This window comes from Medicago sativa, chromosome 3 (assembly GCF_051527215.1).
Source record: "Medicago sativa cultivar Bolivia chromosome 3, Bolivia_mono, whole genome shotgun sequence".
In the NCBI taxonomy this organism is placed as follows: Eukaryota; Viridiplantae; Streptophyta; class Magnoliopsida; order Fabales; family Fabaceae; genus Medicago; species Medicago sativa.
Window position 1 is genome coordinate 67,896,187 of NC_140751.1, and position 14,423 is coordinate 67,910,609.

At 34.3% G+C, this 14,423-nt stretch overlaps 2 protein-coding genes and 1 long non-coding RNA gene across 4 annotated transcripts; 1 reads left to right on the top strand and 2 right to left on the bottom strand.

Moving 5' to 3' along the window:
- Positions 1-2,034, bottom strand: LOC146939459 (uracil-DNA glycosylase, mitochondrial-like). The gene is made up of 5 exons (XM_085749775.1): positions 1,852-2,034; positions 1,616-1,774; positions 1,217-1,247; positions 201-473; positions 1-44 (listed from the first exon to the last, which is right to left on the bottom strand). The coding sequence occupies exons 1-5, from the start codon at positions 2,032-2,034 to the stop codon at positions 1-3; spliced, it is 690 nt and encodes a 229-aa protein (XP_085605901.1).
- Positions 2,035-3,265: 1,231 nt separating this feature from the next.
- LOC146939460 (putative metal-nicotianamine transporter YSL7) lies at positions 3,266-7,294 on the bottom strand. Of its 2 annotated transcripts, none has more exons than XM_085757932.1 (4): positions 7,131-7,294; positions 5,152-5,377; positions 4,765-4,961; positions 3,266-4,485 (listed from the first exon to the last, which is right to left on the bottom strand). In XM_085757932.1, exons 1-4 carry the CDS (start codon positions 7,266-7,268, stop codon positions 3,385-3,387), a joined length of 1,662 nt encoding a protein of 553 aa, XP_085614058.1. In that variant the 5' UTR covers positions 7,269-7,294; the 3' UTR covers positions 3,266-3,384. The 2 variants fall into 2 exon arrangements, with proteins under 2 accessions (XP_085614058.1, XP_085614057.1); XM_085757931.1 differs by having other exon boundaries at positions 4,765-4,954; positions 5,145-5,377.
- A 2,553-nt stretch (positions 7,295-9,847) lies between these two features.
- On the top strand, positions 9,848-12,925 carry LOC146939461 (uncharacterized). Its single transcript, XR_015033450.1, has 2 exons — positions 9,848-9,984; positions 12,643-12,925. It is a non-coding gene; the product is annotated as an uncharacterized LOC146939461 (long non-coding RNA).
- The last annotated feature ends 1,498 nt before the right edge of the window (positions 12,926-14,423 follow it).

The following is a 14,423-nucleotide window of genomic DNA, read 5'->3' on the forward strand; positions in this document are numbered from 1 at the left end:
TCAAAACTGAGCAACAGAAAAGAACACTCCAAAACCTAAGAATCCTTCAACCATTATAACAACAAACAGAAAGACATATCCCAGAGACTACCTAGTCTGAGATCAATAACCTCAGACTATTCAATTCCATATTGCATTGTATATTAAATTCCATAATACATATGAAGCAAGCACACACATAGATCAGAAAGTTGAATTACCTTCTGTTTTTTTTTTTCTTCCTATTGAACCATCAAGCAAGAGTTTCTCACTTCTCTGAATATACCATGCATTAAGCTTTAAGTTTCGTGGATATATGTATTTGAAAGTTGTGTGTCCAACCATAGCAGATGTGTCTTCTGATGTTTGATTTGTCATTTGAACTTCAAATGCAACAACCTGAAGATAGTAAAACACCAAGCTGACCACGTCAAGAAAAACAGATAGTTGGTCAGAAAAATGTTGACCAGAGCCATTTATACAGGAGTAGAATTCTAAACCATTTTAAAAATCATAAATGAACAAAATCACTATCGATTTCATCATCTTAATATATATACTTTTTGTTGAAATAAAATATTCATCTATACGGTAATTATCCAGAACCAGAACAAGGTAAAGCACTATGTTGAAAGACAAATTTCACATTTCATCAACCAAACAATCCAGATCCAAAAAAACAAAAAAAAAAAAAAACTAGGTTGAAACGGATCAAAACCACTAACAAAATCACAAAACGCCGAAAAACACATAAGCATTCAAAGTGGAAATTTAAAATGAAAGCAAAAGAGGGAAAGAAAAGTGGTACTAATATTTCACTATGTTCTAGAACATCTTGCAATTGGACCATGTTTAAAGATGGAAACAGAAAAGTGGTACTAATAACAAATAGAGTATGTTCACCTTGGTTTACAACTGTCTCCAAGCCAAGAAGTAGAATAAGCTCTGCAGGCCAATAACAAATAGAATCATAATGTGCTCGTTCGAAGAAGTAGACAACAGTACAAACTCAATGACAGCATCCTTAACTTGTTCTCAGCCTATGTTTGCATGTGCATTTGCATTATCTTAATTCTTCCTACCTGAATTGAAAGCTAGTTACAAAATACTATACAAACATAATACACCAAACATAGTAAGGGTTGTTTTCGTACTAGATCACCATGCACAAACAGTGTATGACTTTAAGTCACCAATACTCTTGATTAGAAGTTCACAAAAATGTAAAATATCTAACCTGTGAGAGCAGCATTCAGCAAGAGAACGCCCTGAAATTAAGTTAAAGTTGTAGTCAGAGAATATTTTTTGAAAAACAAAATCTACTACTTAAAGTCAAATGTTAAACCATCTGCACAAATTAGTGAATAACAGAAAAGGAAACATAAAATAAATGCGTTCACAAATGCGTTCCCTACCCCTGTATGCTCTAATTGCGAATGACTAGTCTGAAATCCGTCATTTTAGTATATTTTGTTATGGATTCTTGTTTACAAAAAATTGAGAGGCCATTCAAAGAAATCACTCTTTTTGCATAAAATAAATATTTTTAAGAATGAAATGTTTGGACAAGATTCTTTAAAGAATGATCACAATATCAAAATAACCAATTTCTATAGAAGCTTTAATCAATGGTTACCTGCAGAGCCCATTTTTCAAGATTGTCATGACGTAGAATCTTATAGCCAATATCATCCTTAACCTCCTTAAGTACATTCTTCAAAATGGATGGAAATCTGACTCCCTTGGGAGCCGAGAATGATAGCCCCATTGCTTCACCAGGTCCAGAATAAGGTTCCTAAAAGAACCAAAATCAAAATCAGTGAACTAAAAGAAAGAGAGTGAAAACTGAAATTCAAACAGAAATCCACAAACCTGGCCAAGGATCACAGCCTTAACAGAATGAAAAGGAGTAGTGTTAAAAGCATTGAAAATCAAATGCGGAGGAGGATATACAGAATCTTTGAAAGAAAAATACTCATTTCCGACGAACATGCAAAGAGCAGGGGCGTAAGGTTTCTGAAATTCACCAAGTAAAGCTTCCAAACTGAAATTCATAGAATTCTAACGCTGCATCTTCTTAAATGTTCACTATCATAGAGCAATTTTTTTGTTTAATCTTTTCTATTTCTTATGGCTAAGATATAGAAAACCACAGATAAATAGATCATACTGTACCGCTTTGTACTTGTTAGACCCACTAAGAAATTTTTCTGTTTCGGATTTATCTGCTTCTTCAGAACTCTTTCTCACATCAAACTGCAGAAAACTATTGGTTGGTTAATGGCTAAAGCTCTATATAACTACTATTTGGAACAAAATTATGAAATAACTTGCTCAATAGTTGAAATTTAATTCATAGTAACTTTTTTTTTTTTGTCAATGTGGAACATCGTGAGAAATTGAAGCACAATAAAAATCTAAAAAAAAAAAAAATGATATCATACCATGGAGTTTTCATTGCAAAACTTATCATAACTCTGGCTTCTTATACTTGTCTTATTGTTGTCAGTCAAGTCATTTCTCTTAATCAAATTCTTTCCTTACATTGTTAGATAGTTGGTTATAGCATTATTTGTTCCCATCCTCTCGACTCTCTCTGTGGTTTAGTGTGTCTGTGAGTTTGTGTGATATGTTAACTGATATCCGTTGATAAACCCGATAACCTATGACTAAGTTTGAACCGGGTTTATTTAAGATGAAATTGAGTTGGTCCAAAATATATGTACCAATATGTTTTAAGGGAATTTCTGGATATCGCGAGAGATTATGATGCGAAGATTTCACCACCGTATATATGCCAAATATTATTCTTAAATGATACACACGACACGACTTTCCTTGTTTTCCGGTTTGGATGACATTGAGTTGGTTATAAACCTTTACGGGGGAGCAGTTTGGGATAAAGTGTATCGGGACAAATAGCAATGCTCATTTTACTCTATTCATTTGACTATGAATTATTGAATAGATGAGATCAATGTTTATATGACTGCAAATGTGAATGTGTTACCTATGTTTGTCACTTTGTTGATACAATTTGCATAATTTTAACACAATTGTAATCGTATCTCATATAAGTTATATCATCAAAATGTTATAAGATATAATCATTACTCAGAAGGTTATAAAACATAGTCATGACTCAAAACCAATTCAAAAGGTATATAACATAGGTTTTCATTTACATAAACATTCATCAATCAAAAGGTATAAAAGAATACAAGGTTCTAAATTACATTGTGCCTATATATGAGCTGGTTGAAGATTGTTTCTTCTGTGAGCATGCTGCCTCCTAGATGTTGAATGTGCACCAAGTTGTGAATTGTTTTCCATTGTTTGAATCTGAGAAGCAGCAGATTGTGAAGTTGTTGCGGGTTGTTGTGTCTGAGATCCATAAAGTCAACTTCAAGATCCTAAGAACTTATCAACCTTAGCATTTGCTGTTCTTGACAAGAATTTCATGCAAATAGGTGGCTGCACTCCAGCAAGAGCAAGAAAAAAGCTAGGAAGTGACCAAATTCCATCTCCACAAATCAAACCGGACGCAACAGCTGATCCAAATGCATCAGCCTTAGCCCTATCAACCTTCTGCCAAATAAACAATATCAAGCTTCCAACACACATATCAATAGCAAAGTAGCTTCCAATGTAAAATGGTATAGCCATAGCCATAGGAACAGGAATAAAGTTGACGTATTTCTTTTCGGCCCAGTCGCGAACAGCATTAATAATCATGGCACCAATAAAAAACACGATGCAAAGTACGAGGCAGTTTTTGGGCAAAGCCGAGAATCCGTTCACACCTAGGATTGCAATGTTTCGATAAACAAGTGCGTACGGTGCAGGGTATGCTGTACCAGGTTGACCAAGAGTACCGAAAGCATTGTAGAATATCCAGAAAACACACGGCGATATAACACACCCCATGGCAGTTCCAATAACTTGGCTGACAAACATTGATTTCGGAGAAGCCAATGTCATGTAACCTGTTTTGAAGTCTTGCATGAGATCAGAAGCTGTTGAAACAATGTTCATCATGACACCACATGCTGCTAGACCGGCTAGGACACCACCGTTAGCTTCACCTGCCCAAGCACCAATAGCAAAGATGGCTAATTTTCCGTAAGTCCCTGCAAGGGACCAATCCGTTAGTCCACAACCATAGGCATTGCAAAAGGCTAGTGCAGGTGCAATGATGTAAATGCAAATGACGTGATACCACTTTAGCTGGTGGAAAATGTGGGGGATAGTAATGGTTGAGATTATTGCAATTATGACATAGCCTGCGATTGCGAACCATGATGGGATTTGATCTTTGAGGAACATCTCGGTTCGGCGCTTGTTGTCGAATGAAATTGTAGGTGGGAGAGGAGCATTTGGATCATCAGGTTGTGCTCTCTTATCTTTTTTCTTCCATTGTTTATACAAACCTAAAAGAGTTGTGCCAAGAACTTTCACAAAGTTGTATAGACCATCACCAAGGATCATTGCTATGGCTATGAAAACCTGTGATTTAAAAATAATACAATTAGAAAACTGCCAAAAGAATACATTATCAACCAGTCACATTCAAAAAGATCTATTGCATCAGAGTATGTCCAAATTCCAGTTTTGTACTTGTTTCAATCCAATTAACTGTATTTTAAGTTGATATCCATTGATAAACTACTATTTTTCTATACCAATTCCAAAGTATACTTACAAAAAGTGGAGTATTGTCAAAAATGTAGATTTTCGCCAACAATTTAAATAAATAAAAAATTGAAATGTAGAAAGACAACTTACTTTGTAAGCTTGAAGACCATGAAAGCTGCTTTGTTTGAGATCAGCAGGGAACCAATCTCCTTTTTTAGCACCAATGAGAGGCCACATGACACCCCATGAAAGAATTCCACCAATCAACAGCGAAATATTGATTATATATGGACATATCATCCCAACCCCCACATAGGTTGCAGAAAAATCAAAGTAGAACATGTTATGTACATTAAATAATAAAGGTTAGCTAAAAGAAAAGGAACTAAAATACATATTATTAATCTATTTTATCACATCAATATTATCTAAATAAGTTGGCAACTCATCATGCTATCACCATAATTAACATAGAGGTTTCAGTTTCGATCAGCTTTTATATTGTGTAGTTTATAATCCAAGTCACGTACTTGTGTTTATAGGCTTCCAGACCAAATGTGGGGAAGTTTGCAAATCCACAAGCATCACCAGCAGTGAAAAACCATTGGAAGAAACCCCACAAGAAGCTAAAGGAGAAGAACTTTCCAAGTGCTTGTACTTGCTTCTTTGCTAGTTTGGCACCTTCAGATGTATGGAAACTGTTGATTAGATGAGCTGTTGCGGTACCACTTGGATATGTCAATTTGAAGTCAACAATCATAATCTACAACAAGGAAACATTAAATTAAAACTAAATGTTTGGAGTCATTCCCATCCCATGTTTTAAAACTTGATTCAAATATCGCTGCAACGAGGTATCCACACTGCAAGAAAATTGACTTTTATTGACAGCGTAAAACCGTAGGTACATGTCATTTTCCGTAGGTATAGCACCAAAATACCTACACCTACTTATTACAAAAAAAAAAAAACACTTATGAATCTAGTCCAAGGCAACAACACCACTAGAGAATGCATAACATGGGACTCATATATACAAGGACACACATGCAGTTTCCCAGTGTCCTAGATTATGTTGGTGTGTGTCATGTCCAGTGGAAGGAAGTGTTTGGGCTTAATAGAGAATACACATAACCCAACTTGTATCAACCCAGTGATATTAATTTAATTAAGTCACATTCAAACAATTTAACTTGTAATTATTGACAAGTTAACATGCAAAGTTCTAGAATAGTTGGGTAACCTAGGGTTCTCCAGAATCTCATAGAAACAAAATTAACACAACACAACTCATATAATCTGCAATTCAAATTAACATAACACAACTAATAGATTCAAATTAACACAACAATTATTAAAATGAAGCAATAATCAAAATCTGAAGCAAAATTATTCAGAACCTTTTTTTTGGGGAAATTATTCAGAACCTTTTGTTTTTTTATTTTTATGTCTATAGCTACGTCAATGCATTTTCGGTGGGTATATCTTTTCAATACCTACGGTTTCAGTAGCTGTCACTATAAACCTCCGTAGGTATATGGCAGTTTTCTTGTAGAAAGTCATTAGTCAATTTTTTAAACTTGTAGAAAGTCATTAGTCAATTTTTTAAATATAGTTCATTCATAGAAAAGATATATGTCATGCAATGCAAGCAAATACTTCCTCCGTTCCTGTTTAACCGTCTTTTTGGTATTTTAATGGTACAATTTGTCAATTATACCCTTTGTCAATTACTCTTATTTTTTCAATAAAACTAATTAATGTTATCTATTTGGAAAACTAAAGTTTGTTTTTTTAAACAATTTGTTTTTTTTTTATTTTTTAAGAAAAAAACAGTTTTTTTTCTTGTTATCTTTAAATTTAAACAAAATTTTGTTACAAACAATGGTTCCAAGAACTGTTAAAAATCTATAAATAATATGAGTAACAAATTTTACAAATTTCAATTGCAAAGTAAAAGAACCATGAAAGATTCCATAAATTTTTAAAAGGAAGAAAAAGTAGAAGATTCATTGGAACTGCTGATGAGAGATGAAGAGGGAGAAATAGTTGAAAACTCATTTCATAAGATACAAGAACAAGAGCAAGATGACAATGAAGAAGAAGAAGTTGGAATCATTTTTATATTGACTTAAAATAATTATAAAAATGTGCACAATATTTAGAAAATTGATACTTGTTTGTTACGAGAGAAAGAGCGCGCAAAAAAAAAAGGAATTTGTTGGAGAAAAAGATAATAACTGACAATTGTTTGTTACGAGAGAAATATAACTAAATTTATTGGAAAGATAAAGTGTGTGCAAAATAATAGGAATTTATTGGTGGATTAAAATGAGGGTATAATAGAAGAAACTGTGCAAAAATACACATTGCTATTTTGGAGTTAATTTTCTAAAAAAAACATTTAAAAAGGAACGGAGGGAGTATATCAATGCAAAATTCAAATAATTAAAAAGGCCTATATTCTAGTGTTGAAGGTTACATTTTATTAAGGTAGGTGTAATAAGTTAGTGTACCTTTCGGAGTGGAACCACTGAAAAGAGACCAAGAAAGCTAACAACAAATAAAAATGCAATCATCCATCCTAAACCAAGACTCTTAACATCATTGGCAGTGTCAAATTCTGGAATTTGTTTTGCAATAGTTGGACTCATTCCAAACAAGTTGCTACAAAATCCACCTACACAAACAATAAGATTTATCAACGACAAACAAAGACACTGTATCAGAACTGCATTTAACTATTAGAGCATAAACTTGTTCACAAAACTATTAGGGCATATAATATTTATTCAACTCAGAGTCAAGTATTAAATTGAAGTAAAGTAACATCTACAACTAGGTAAGAATAACTACCGCTGAATGCAATTCCACTAGCGGCAACAACACAAGTCTGAATAACAGTATTCTCTTGTCTGGTAAAAGGTTGATTAAGCCAACCAGCTTTCTCAAGCAACTTGGTCCATGTCTTTACAAAGAAAAACCCTAACAAAGAAAAACCCTAACAACCCAGCAGAAACATTCAACGAAGGCATAATCCCAGTTGTGAGATTCAACTTCATCACGATGAACGTGAACATCACCGACAACATGAGACTCACAAATATTGCCCTAACGGTAACCTGTTTCTGCCACATTGGAACAGATGTTCCTTCAAACCCTTTTTCCACAGAAATCTCCTCACGTTGTTCATCTTTCGACACCGGCGCAACTGCGGAGGTGTCGTGACTTTCGATGTCGTAGGGTTCTCGAGACATTCTTTGACGATGAAAATATGAAAGAAAACAATGTGTTGTATTTTGATATTGTTGATGTTAAGGATGTTGAGCTGTGGAGAGTTGGAGTGGTTTATAGAGAAGGATTTGCTGACATGCAAAGAGTGAATTAATTTTGTGTGCTTGACTTGTATTACTGGTGTGTATATATATACACGATGCTAACATATCTTTAGATTGGTATTTCTGTTAAGAAAATCATGCTTAGTAGTATTCTGAAAGTTTGTTTCTTTAAATCTATCGGGAGTACTATAACAAACTATATTTTATCAACAAAAAAAAAAAACAACTAACTATATGTTTTAGTTTCCCTCAAAAAAAAATGTATGTTTTTTGTCCGTCTTTAGCGTAATAAAAAAAGTGGAAAGACATATGTGCCCGTCTTTTTGGTAGTTGGTGTAATGAAAAAACCATACCAAAGCCCCTATTCCTTTTTCCCTTTATTACTAGAGTCACATCCATCTGTTTTTTGTCTTTCTAATATGTATAAATTATGAATAGTCGTTTTTATAAAACTTTGATTTTGATAGAAACTATATGTGAGAGTACTTTTCCATCTTTTCATAATTCAAATATATATTATTTTAAATCAACTTTTGCATTTATTTGATGCTAACTTTTGGGGTAAAAATCTCAAATTCAAATTTTAAACTACACTATTATGCATATATCATTCAAGACTCTTTTATTCTCTCATAATTCTCTCCTTTCAATTTTCCTCATTTTACTCTAACTTTTTCTTATCTACATTTTTTTATCTTCTATGTTTTTCTAATATCAATTTTTTCTTCTCTATTTTACGTGAAAAATGTTATATTTTAAATAAAGAATCACACGGGTAGGGTAAGGAAATGAAATTATTTTCCTCTTACAAAGTTATGAGGATGAAGATCAAGCTTATAATTTTCTTTGTTCATTTGCCTTCATTATTTTTCCATTCATATCAACTTTAACAAATTGTAAATCTTATTTTTTTAGCCTTTTAAAGAATGTGGATTCTACGTCAAGCATATCAAACAAAATTAATATTTTGCTCTTCTATAATTTTACAATAAATATTAACTTTCAATTTTGCATTAATTTTTGTTTTTTTTAAATTATTTATAAAATATAATCATCAAAATTTAGAAATGAGAGAAGAAAATTTAGGGGAATGGGAGAAGAAAAAAAAAACTTGTCTTCTTTTTTATAGAGAAATAATGAATATATATATATATATATATATATATATATATATATATATAATAGGCATCAATAAAAGTAGAATATAAATGAAATAATTAAAAAAGTCCTAAACAAGGTAACATTCAACAACTAATTGTTAGGCTTGATAAATGAGACGTAAACAATTATTTTGTGTGTCTATATTCTTTGTTTGGGGTGTACAACAACAACAACAAAAACACCTTTATATTTATAAAGGTCGTGTACAAAGCTATTGAAACAGAAAAAAGATGACTATTATCACAGAGAGAGAGGAAAAAGAAACATGTATGATTGGTTTAAGATTTAGTGAGAAATGTAACAGCCCGATTTTTCGCTAGATTTATTTTATTATTTATTTATGTGTGTTGTGTGTGCTATTATGTGATTATTTGCATCTGTGTGTATTTTTGGTTGGGAATTGTAGAATTCGGTGTAGAAGGGTATTTTAGTCATTTTGGACTTAGGGGCATTTTGGTCATTTTGAGAGTAGGGGTAATTTTGTAATTTTGGATGAGAATTATTTTAGTGCTTAGTAAGAGTATTATTTTACCATGTTACTAGAGAGAGTGTAGTAATCATTTTATTTACCGGTAAGTGACCGTTAGTGTTGTAATTTACCGTTAAGTGAGTAGTGACATTTTGGGTGTTAGAATAGAAATGGGTTAGGCCCATTAAGATTTGAGAGATAAGCCCAATTGAATAGAGCACATATATAAACTCTAGATGTTGGTGGAAATTAGGTTTCACAACATTTCACATTTCATCTCATTTGGGAAGAGAAGAGATAGAAGCTTGAGAGTAGAACAAGATCAAGGGCTAGAGCTAGAGGAGGGGATTCATCATCTAGGAGCTAAATTGAGGCTTGAATTAAAGATTCTTGGTGTTAGAGGTAAGGGGGTTAGGCTTTAATCATAATCATTTAGTTTAATTCTACCCTAATTCTTTGCATAATTGTGGTTAAGTGCTTAATTTGATTTTGGTTGTAGAATTTCGTGCTTAATTTTGTTGACATGATTATATGCATGAATTGAATGTTAATTGTGTTGTTGTTGTTGAATTTGTATGTCAAAATGGGTAGATATGAACATGATATGTTTTTGTATGAAATTGATGATGAATGGAGTTGTGGTTGTTGAATTGTTGATGAATTCATGTTCAAATGTTGTTGTTGTTGTTTTAACATGTGTTGTTGATGAATTGATGCAATGGGTATCATTGAAATGATGAATTATGATGAGATTTTTTGTTGTTGTTCAAATTGGTGAAGTTTGTGTTAAGTTGTTCATGTGAAGGACCCAAATGAAATTTTGATATATGAGGTTGTTGACTGAGTTTTTGATGTTTTTGGATGAATGGGAATTGGTAGAATTTCTGTTTTCATATTGTGATTGTGTTAGTCGAGTTGTTTGGGAGAAAACGGGTTTTTCGTGTGAAATGTCGGTGTTTAAGCGGTTTTGCAAAGAAAATGATTATGTGAGGTTTGGGAGAAATGATTTTGGGATGGTTGAAACTTGAATTTATCTGTATATTATGATAGAGCTAAGTGTCAGGAGCGTATAGGCGAAAACGGCATCGAAAACGGAGTAACGGTTTGATTTTTATGGTCGAAAACGTGAAGGTTAAAAAAATCTGCTACTGTTCAGAAGCGCTACTGTTCAGAAGCATCGTTCAGAAGCGCTACTGTTCAGAAGCGAACCAGTTCAGAAGCGAACCAGTTCAGAAGCGAACCAGTTCAGAAGCGATTCTGATCAGAAGCTGACCCAGATCGGAAGCTGATCCTGATCAGAAGCTGATCCAGATCAGAAGCCAGCATTCCTGTTCTGTGTTCTTGCGTCTTTTTCTCACATTTCTGTTTTGATTTGGCTTTTGACGTAAACATGAAAGTTGTAGATAATTTTGTTAGCTTTCCAGAGGCTTTGGTTTGACTTGCAAATGATTTTTGGTTTGTGAGTTATGAGGAAAATACTCCAAGGTGGTCTTAGGAAAATTTTACGAAAAATCCGCATAACTATTTCTAAGTCGACCCAAACCTTATGGATTGCTTCTAAACTTCGAAACTTGAGTTTTATGAGTTCAATAAAGGTGTTTAATGGTATTTAAACTATGATGTGGTGAATCTAACTTGTTTTGATTTGAAAATGGAAATTTTTGTGAAAAGTGATAAAGGGAGACGAACTTTGTGATTTTTATGAATTCATCGTTTTTGGCCGATGAAATGCTTATGTAATCTCTACTGCACATATGTGTGACTTGAGAGGATACATGGCATAGGCTATTGAACTCGTTTACTTGGTTTTGGCTTAGGTGCTCAATTATTTTCATTGTTGTGAATTTTGAGAGACGAACTTGACTAAAGATGACTTTTGTGAATCAATTGATTGTGAATCCTTTATGGAGAGTTATTATATGTTGATTTATGTGGAGATGAGTGATGATGTGTATGTGTGACAACTATATGTTGATTGAATTGTGGATGTTGTTGGTGATTGTATATTTGTCAAGTGGTGGTGAATTGTTGTCGATGCATATATACTAATTGAATGGTGATGAACATATTTATGTTATGTTGTTTGTTGAACATGTTAAATGTTGATTGTTGGTGGTGAGTTTATACATGCTAGTTTTGATGTGATTAGTGATGAATGCGTGTATATACATATAGCCGTTGATCATAGCCGTTGATTATAGCCGTTGATTATAGCCGTTGAATTGTTGTGAACGTATGCATTGTGGATTGAGTCATATGTTCATGCATCATATGTCGTGTCGGATGTTATATCCATATTGCCGTTGACCGGATACTTGTATCCATATTGCCGTTGATTATAGCCGTTGATAATGATGTTTTTGTTGCATCATAAGGTGACGACCTTGGAGGAGTTTGGTACCACATGCATCTAGAAGAGTCTAGAGCATTATATGCATTTGAATAATTGATGAGTTGTGTCATAATTGAATATATGACTTGGTGAATTTGTGCATTGGTGAAATTTGGTGAATGTTGTGATTGTGAGGATTGGTGTATATGTACATTGGTGGATTTGTTGATGGTTGTGAATAATTGAATTATGCTCTATTTGCATGTCTTATTTGTTTGTGCTTATACACTTGGTGAATCTATTTGATGATAATTAATTTGATAATAATGAAGAAGTGAGAGTTGTATATGTATATGCATATGATGTGGTGATTTCCTTGATGATGATGATTACTTGCTTTTAATTTTGAAATGATGAACTGTAGTTGTTGAGTTAAGTATGCTAAGTGAAGAATGAGGTGATTAATCCTTTCATTGATTGTTATTGATAAATGATGAGCTTGTGTCGATGTCTTGATTTGAGATTGAATATGTCTGTTATGCTATGATAGCTTGAGATGCAAGTAATGGGGGATGTTAATCATATGATGCTAGTATTCTAGGAGGGGTGGTTATGTATATGTGATATGTATAAATTCTTGAATACCATGTTTTTATATGTGGATTATGATTAATGTAATACTTACCCCCAGTGGTTTCGACCGCCTACCTGTCTGTATGGATGGGTAGACGTTGTGCAGGACTAGACGCTTGGTGAGTTTGCTTGTTGGATGTTTGGACGACGGAAGCTTTCTCCGTTGTCGTGTCTGTGTCGTAGTATCTAGGCTCTGATTAGGCTTAGTGTCTATTTGTTGTTTTTGGATTCTGTTGCTAATGTCCACTTGTCGGACTCGGAGTATTTTCATATGAGGATATATTTGACCATGGCATGTATATGTTGAAGTTTATGATTTGAATTCCGCTGTGACCGTTGAAGTATTATATATATGCATGATGTTAGTTGGTTTTATTTGAGACGTAGCATCTATTTCTTGAATATTTGTTATATTCGCGTGTTTTATCGCTTTAATAGAAATAGGGTGTTACAAGTTGGTATCAGAGCCTGGTTAGTCTTGTCTAGACTAGTAGATTAGTGTTTTTTGAATTACCCTGTTAGTATGCGAATGGTAATGAGTTACCTTCGGTACTTGTTCTTGTGTTGTTGTGCTGTTGTTCTTATCTGTTGGTTGGTCTTGTCCAGACCAAAACCCGTTGATTTTCCTGTTTGTATGCGACATGTACGGAAGTACTGTCGGTACTTGTTGTGTTGTTTCGTTCTTTTAGGTGGGTTTGAGCGTAGTGGGGGAGTAGCAGGTTGTTTCAGGTTTGTTGGGTCTTGCAAGGGAAGGTATCTTTGGCTGCGGAGGCTCAGTTGGTTGTGGTTTGTGTTAAGGTTCATGTTGATTTTGAGTTGGATCTTGTGTGTCTTCCGTTGAAGCATATGGACGTTATTTTTGGTATGGATTGGATGTTGACTTTTGGTGTTAACATTAATTGTTTGACCAAGAGTGTAACGTTTTCTAAGTCGGTAGCTGAGGAAGGTAGAAGGTTCTTGACCGCGGAGCAAGTGAAGAAGTCTTTGGATGGTGAAGCTTGTGTATTCATGATGTTTGCTTCCTTGAAGGAGAGTAGTGAGAAAGGAGTTGGTGATTTGCCGGTAGTGCAAGAGTTTCCAGAAGTTTTTCCGGACGACATTACCGAGTTACCGCCGGAGAGGGAAGTTGAGTTTGCAATTGACTTGGTACCGGGAACGAGTCCTATTTCGATTGCGCCGTATCGGATGTCTGCATTAGAGTTGGGTGAGTTGAAGAAGCAGTTGGAAGAGTTACTTGAGAAGCAGTTTATCAGGCCAAGCGTTTCGCCGTGGGGAGCTCCTGTGTTGTTGGTTAAGAAGAAAGACGGAAGCATGAGGTTGTGTGTGGATTATCGGCAGTTGAACAAGGTGACAATCAAGAATCGGTATCCGCTTCCGAGAATTGATGACTTGATGGATCAGTTGGTTGGTGCGAAAGTGTTCAACAAAATTGATTTGAGATCAGGATATCATCAGATTAGAGTGAAGGCGGAAGATATATCCAAAACTGCGTTCAGAACGAGGTATGGACACTATGAGTATTCTGTGATGCCATTTGGAGTATCTAATGCGCCAGGTGTCTTCATGGAGTACATGAATAGAATATTTCATCCTTTTCTGGATCGTTTTGTGGTGGTGTTTATAGATGATATTTTGGTGTATTCTAAGTCCGAAGAAGAGCATGCCGAGCATTTGAGGATGGTGTTGGGAGTTTTGAAGGAGAATAAGTTGTTTGCTAAGTTGTCAAAGTGTGAGTTTTGGTTGCGGGAAGTGAGTTTCCTTGGTCATGTGATTTCTAAAGGTGGCATTGCGGTGGATCCGTCGAAGGTTGATGCAGTGTTGCAATGGGAATCACCTAAGTCTGTTTTTGAAGTTAGAAGCTTTCTTGGATTGGCAG

What these genes read in the sequence shown, in the direction of transcription:
- LOC146939460 (XM_085757932.1), bottom strand. Translation starts at nt 7,268, where the DNA reads ATGAGTCCAACTATTGCAAAACAAATTCCAGAATTTGACACTGCCAAT. An exon ending in CAGTGGTTCCACTCCGAAAG is followed by an intron (nt 5,378 to 7,130) that starts GTACACTAACTT and finishes TCCTTGTTGTAG; the next exon opens with ATTATGATTGTTGACTTCAA. An exon ending in ATTTGGTCTGGAAGCCTATA is followed by an intron (nt 4,962 to 5,151) that starts AACACAAGTACG and finishes TATTTAATGTAC; the next exon opens with ATAACATGTTCTACTTTGAT.
- LOC146939459 (XM_085749775.1), bottom strand. Translation starts at nt 2,034, where the DNA reads ATGAATTTCAGTTTGGAAGCTTTACTTGGTGAATTTCAGAAACCTTAC. An exon ending in TTGAAAAATGGGCTCTGCAG is followed by an intron (nt 1,248 to 1,615) that starts GTAACCATTGAT and finishes ACTTAATTTCAG; the next exon opens with GGCGTTCTCTTGCTGAATGC. An exon ending in GCTGAATGCTGCTCTCACAG is followed by an intron (nt 474 to 1,216) that starts GTTAGATATTTT and finishes AAAATGGTTTAG; the next exon opens with AATTCTACTCCTGTATAAAT.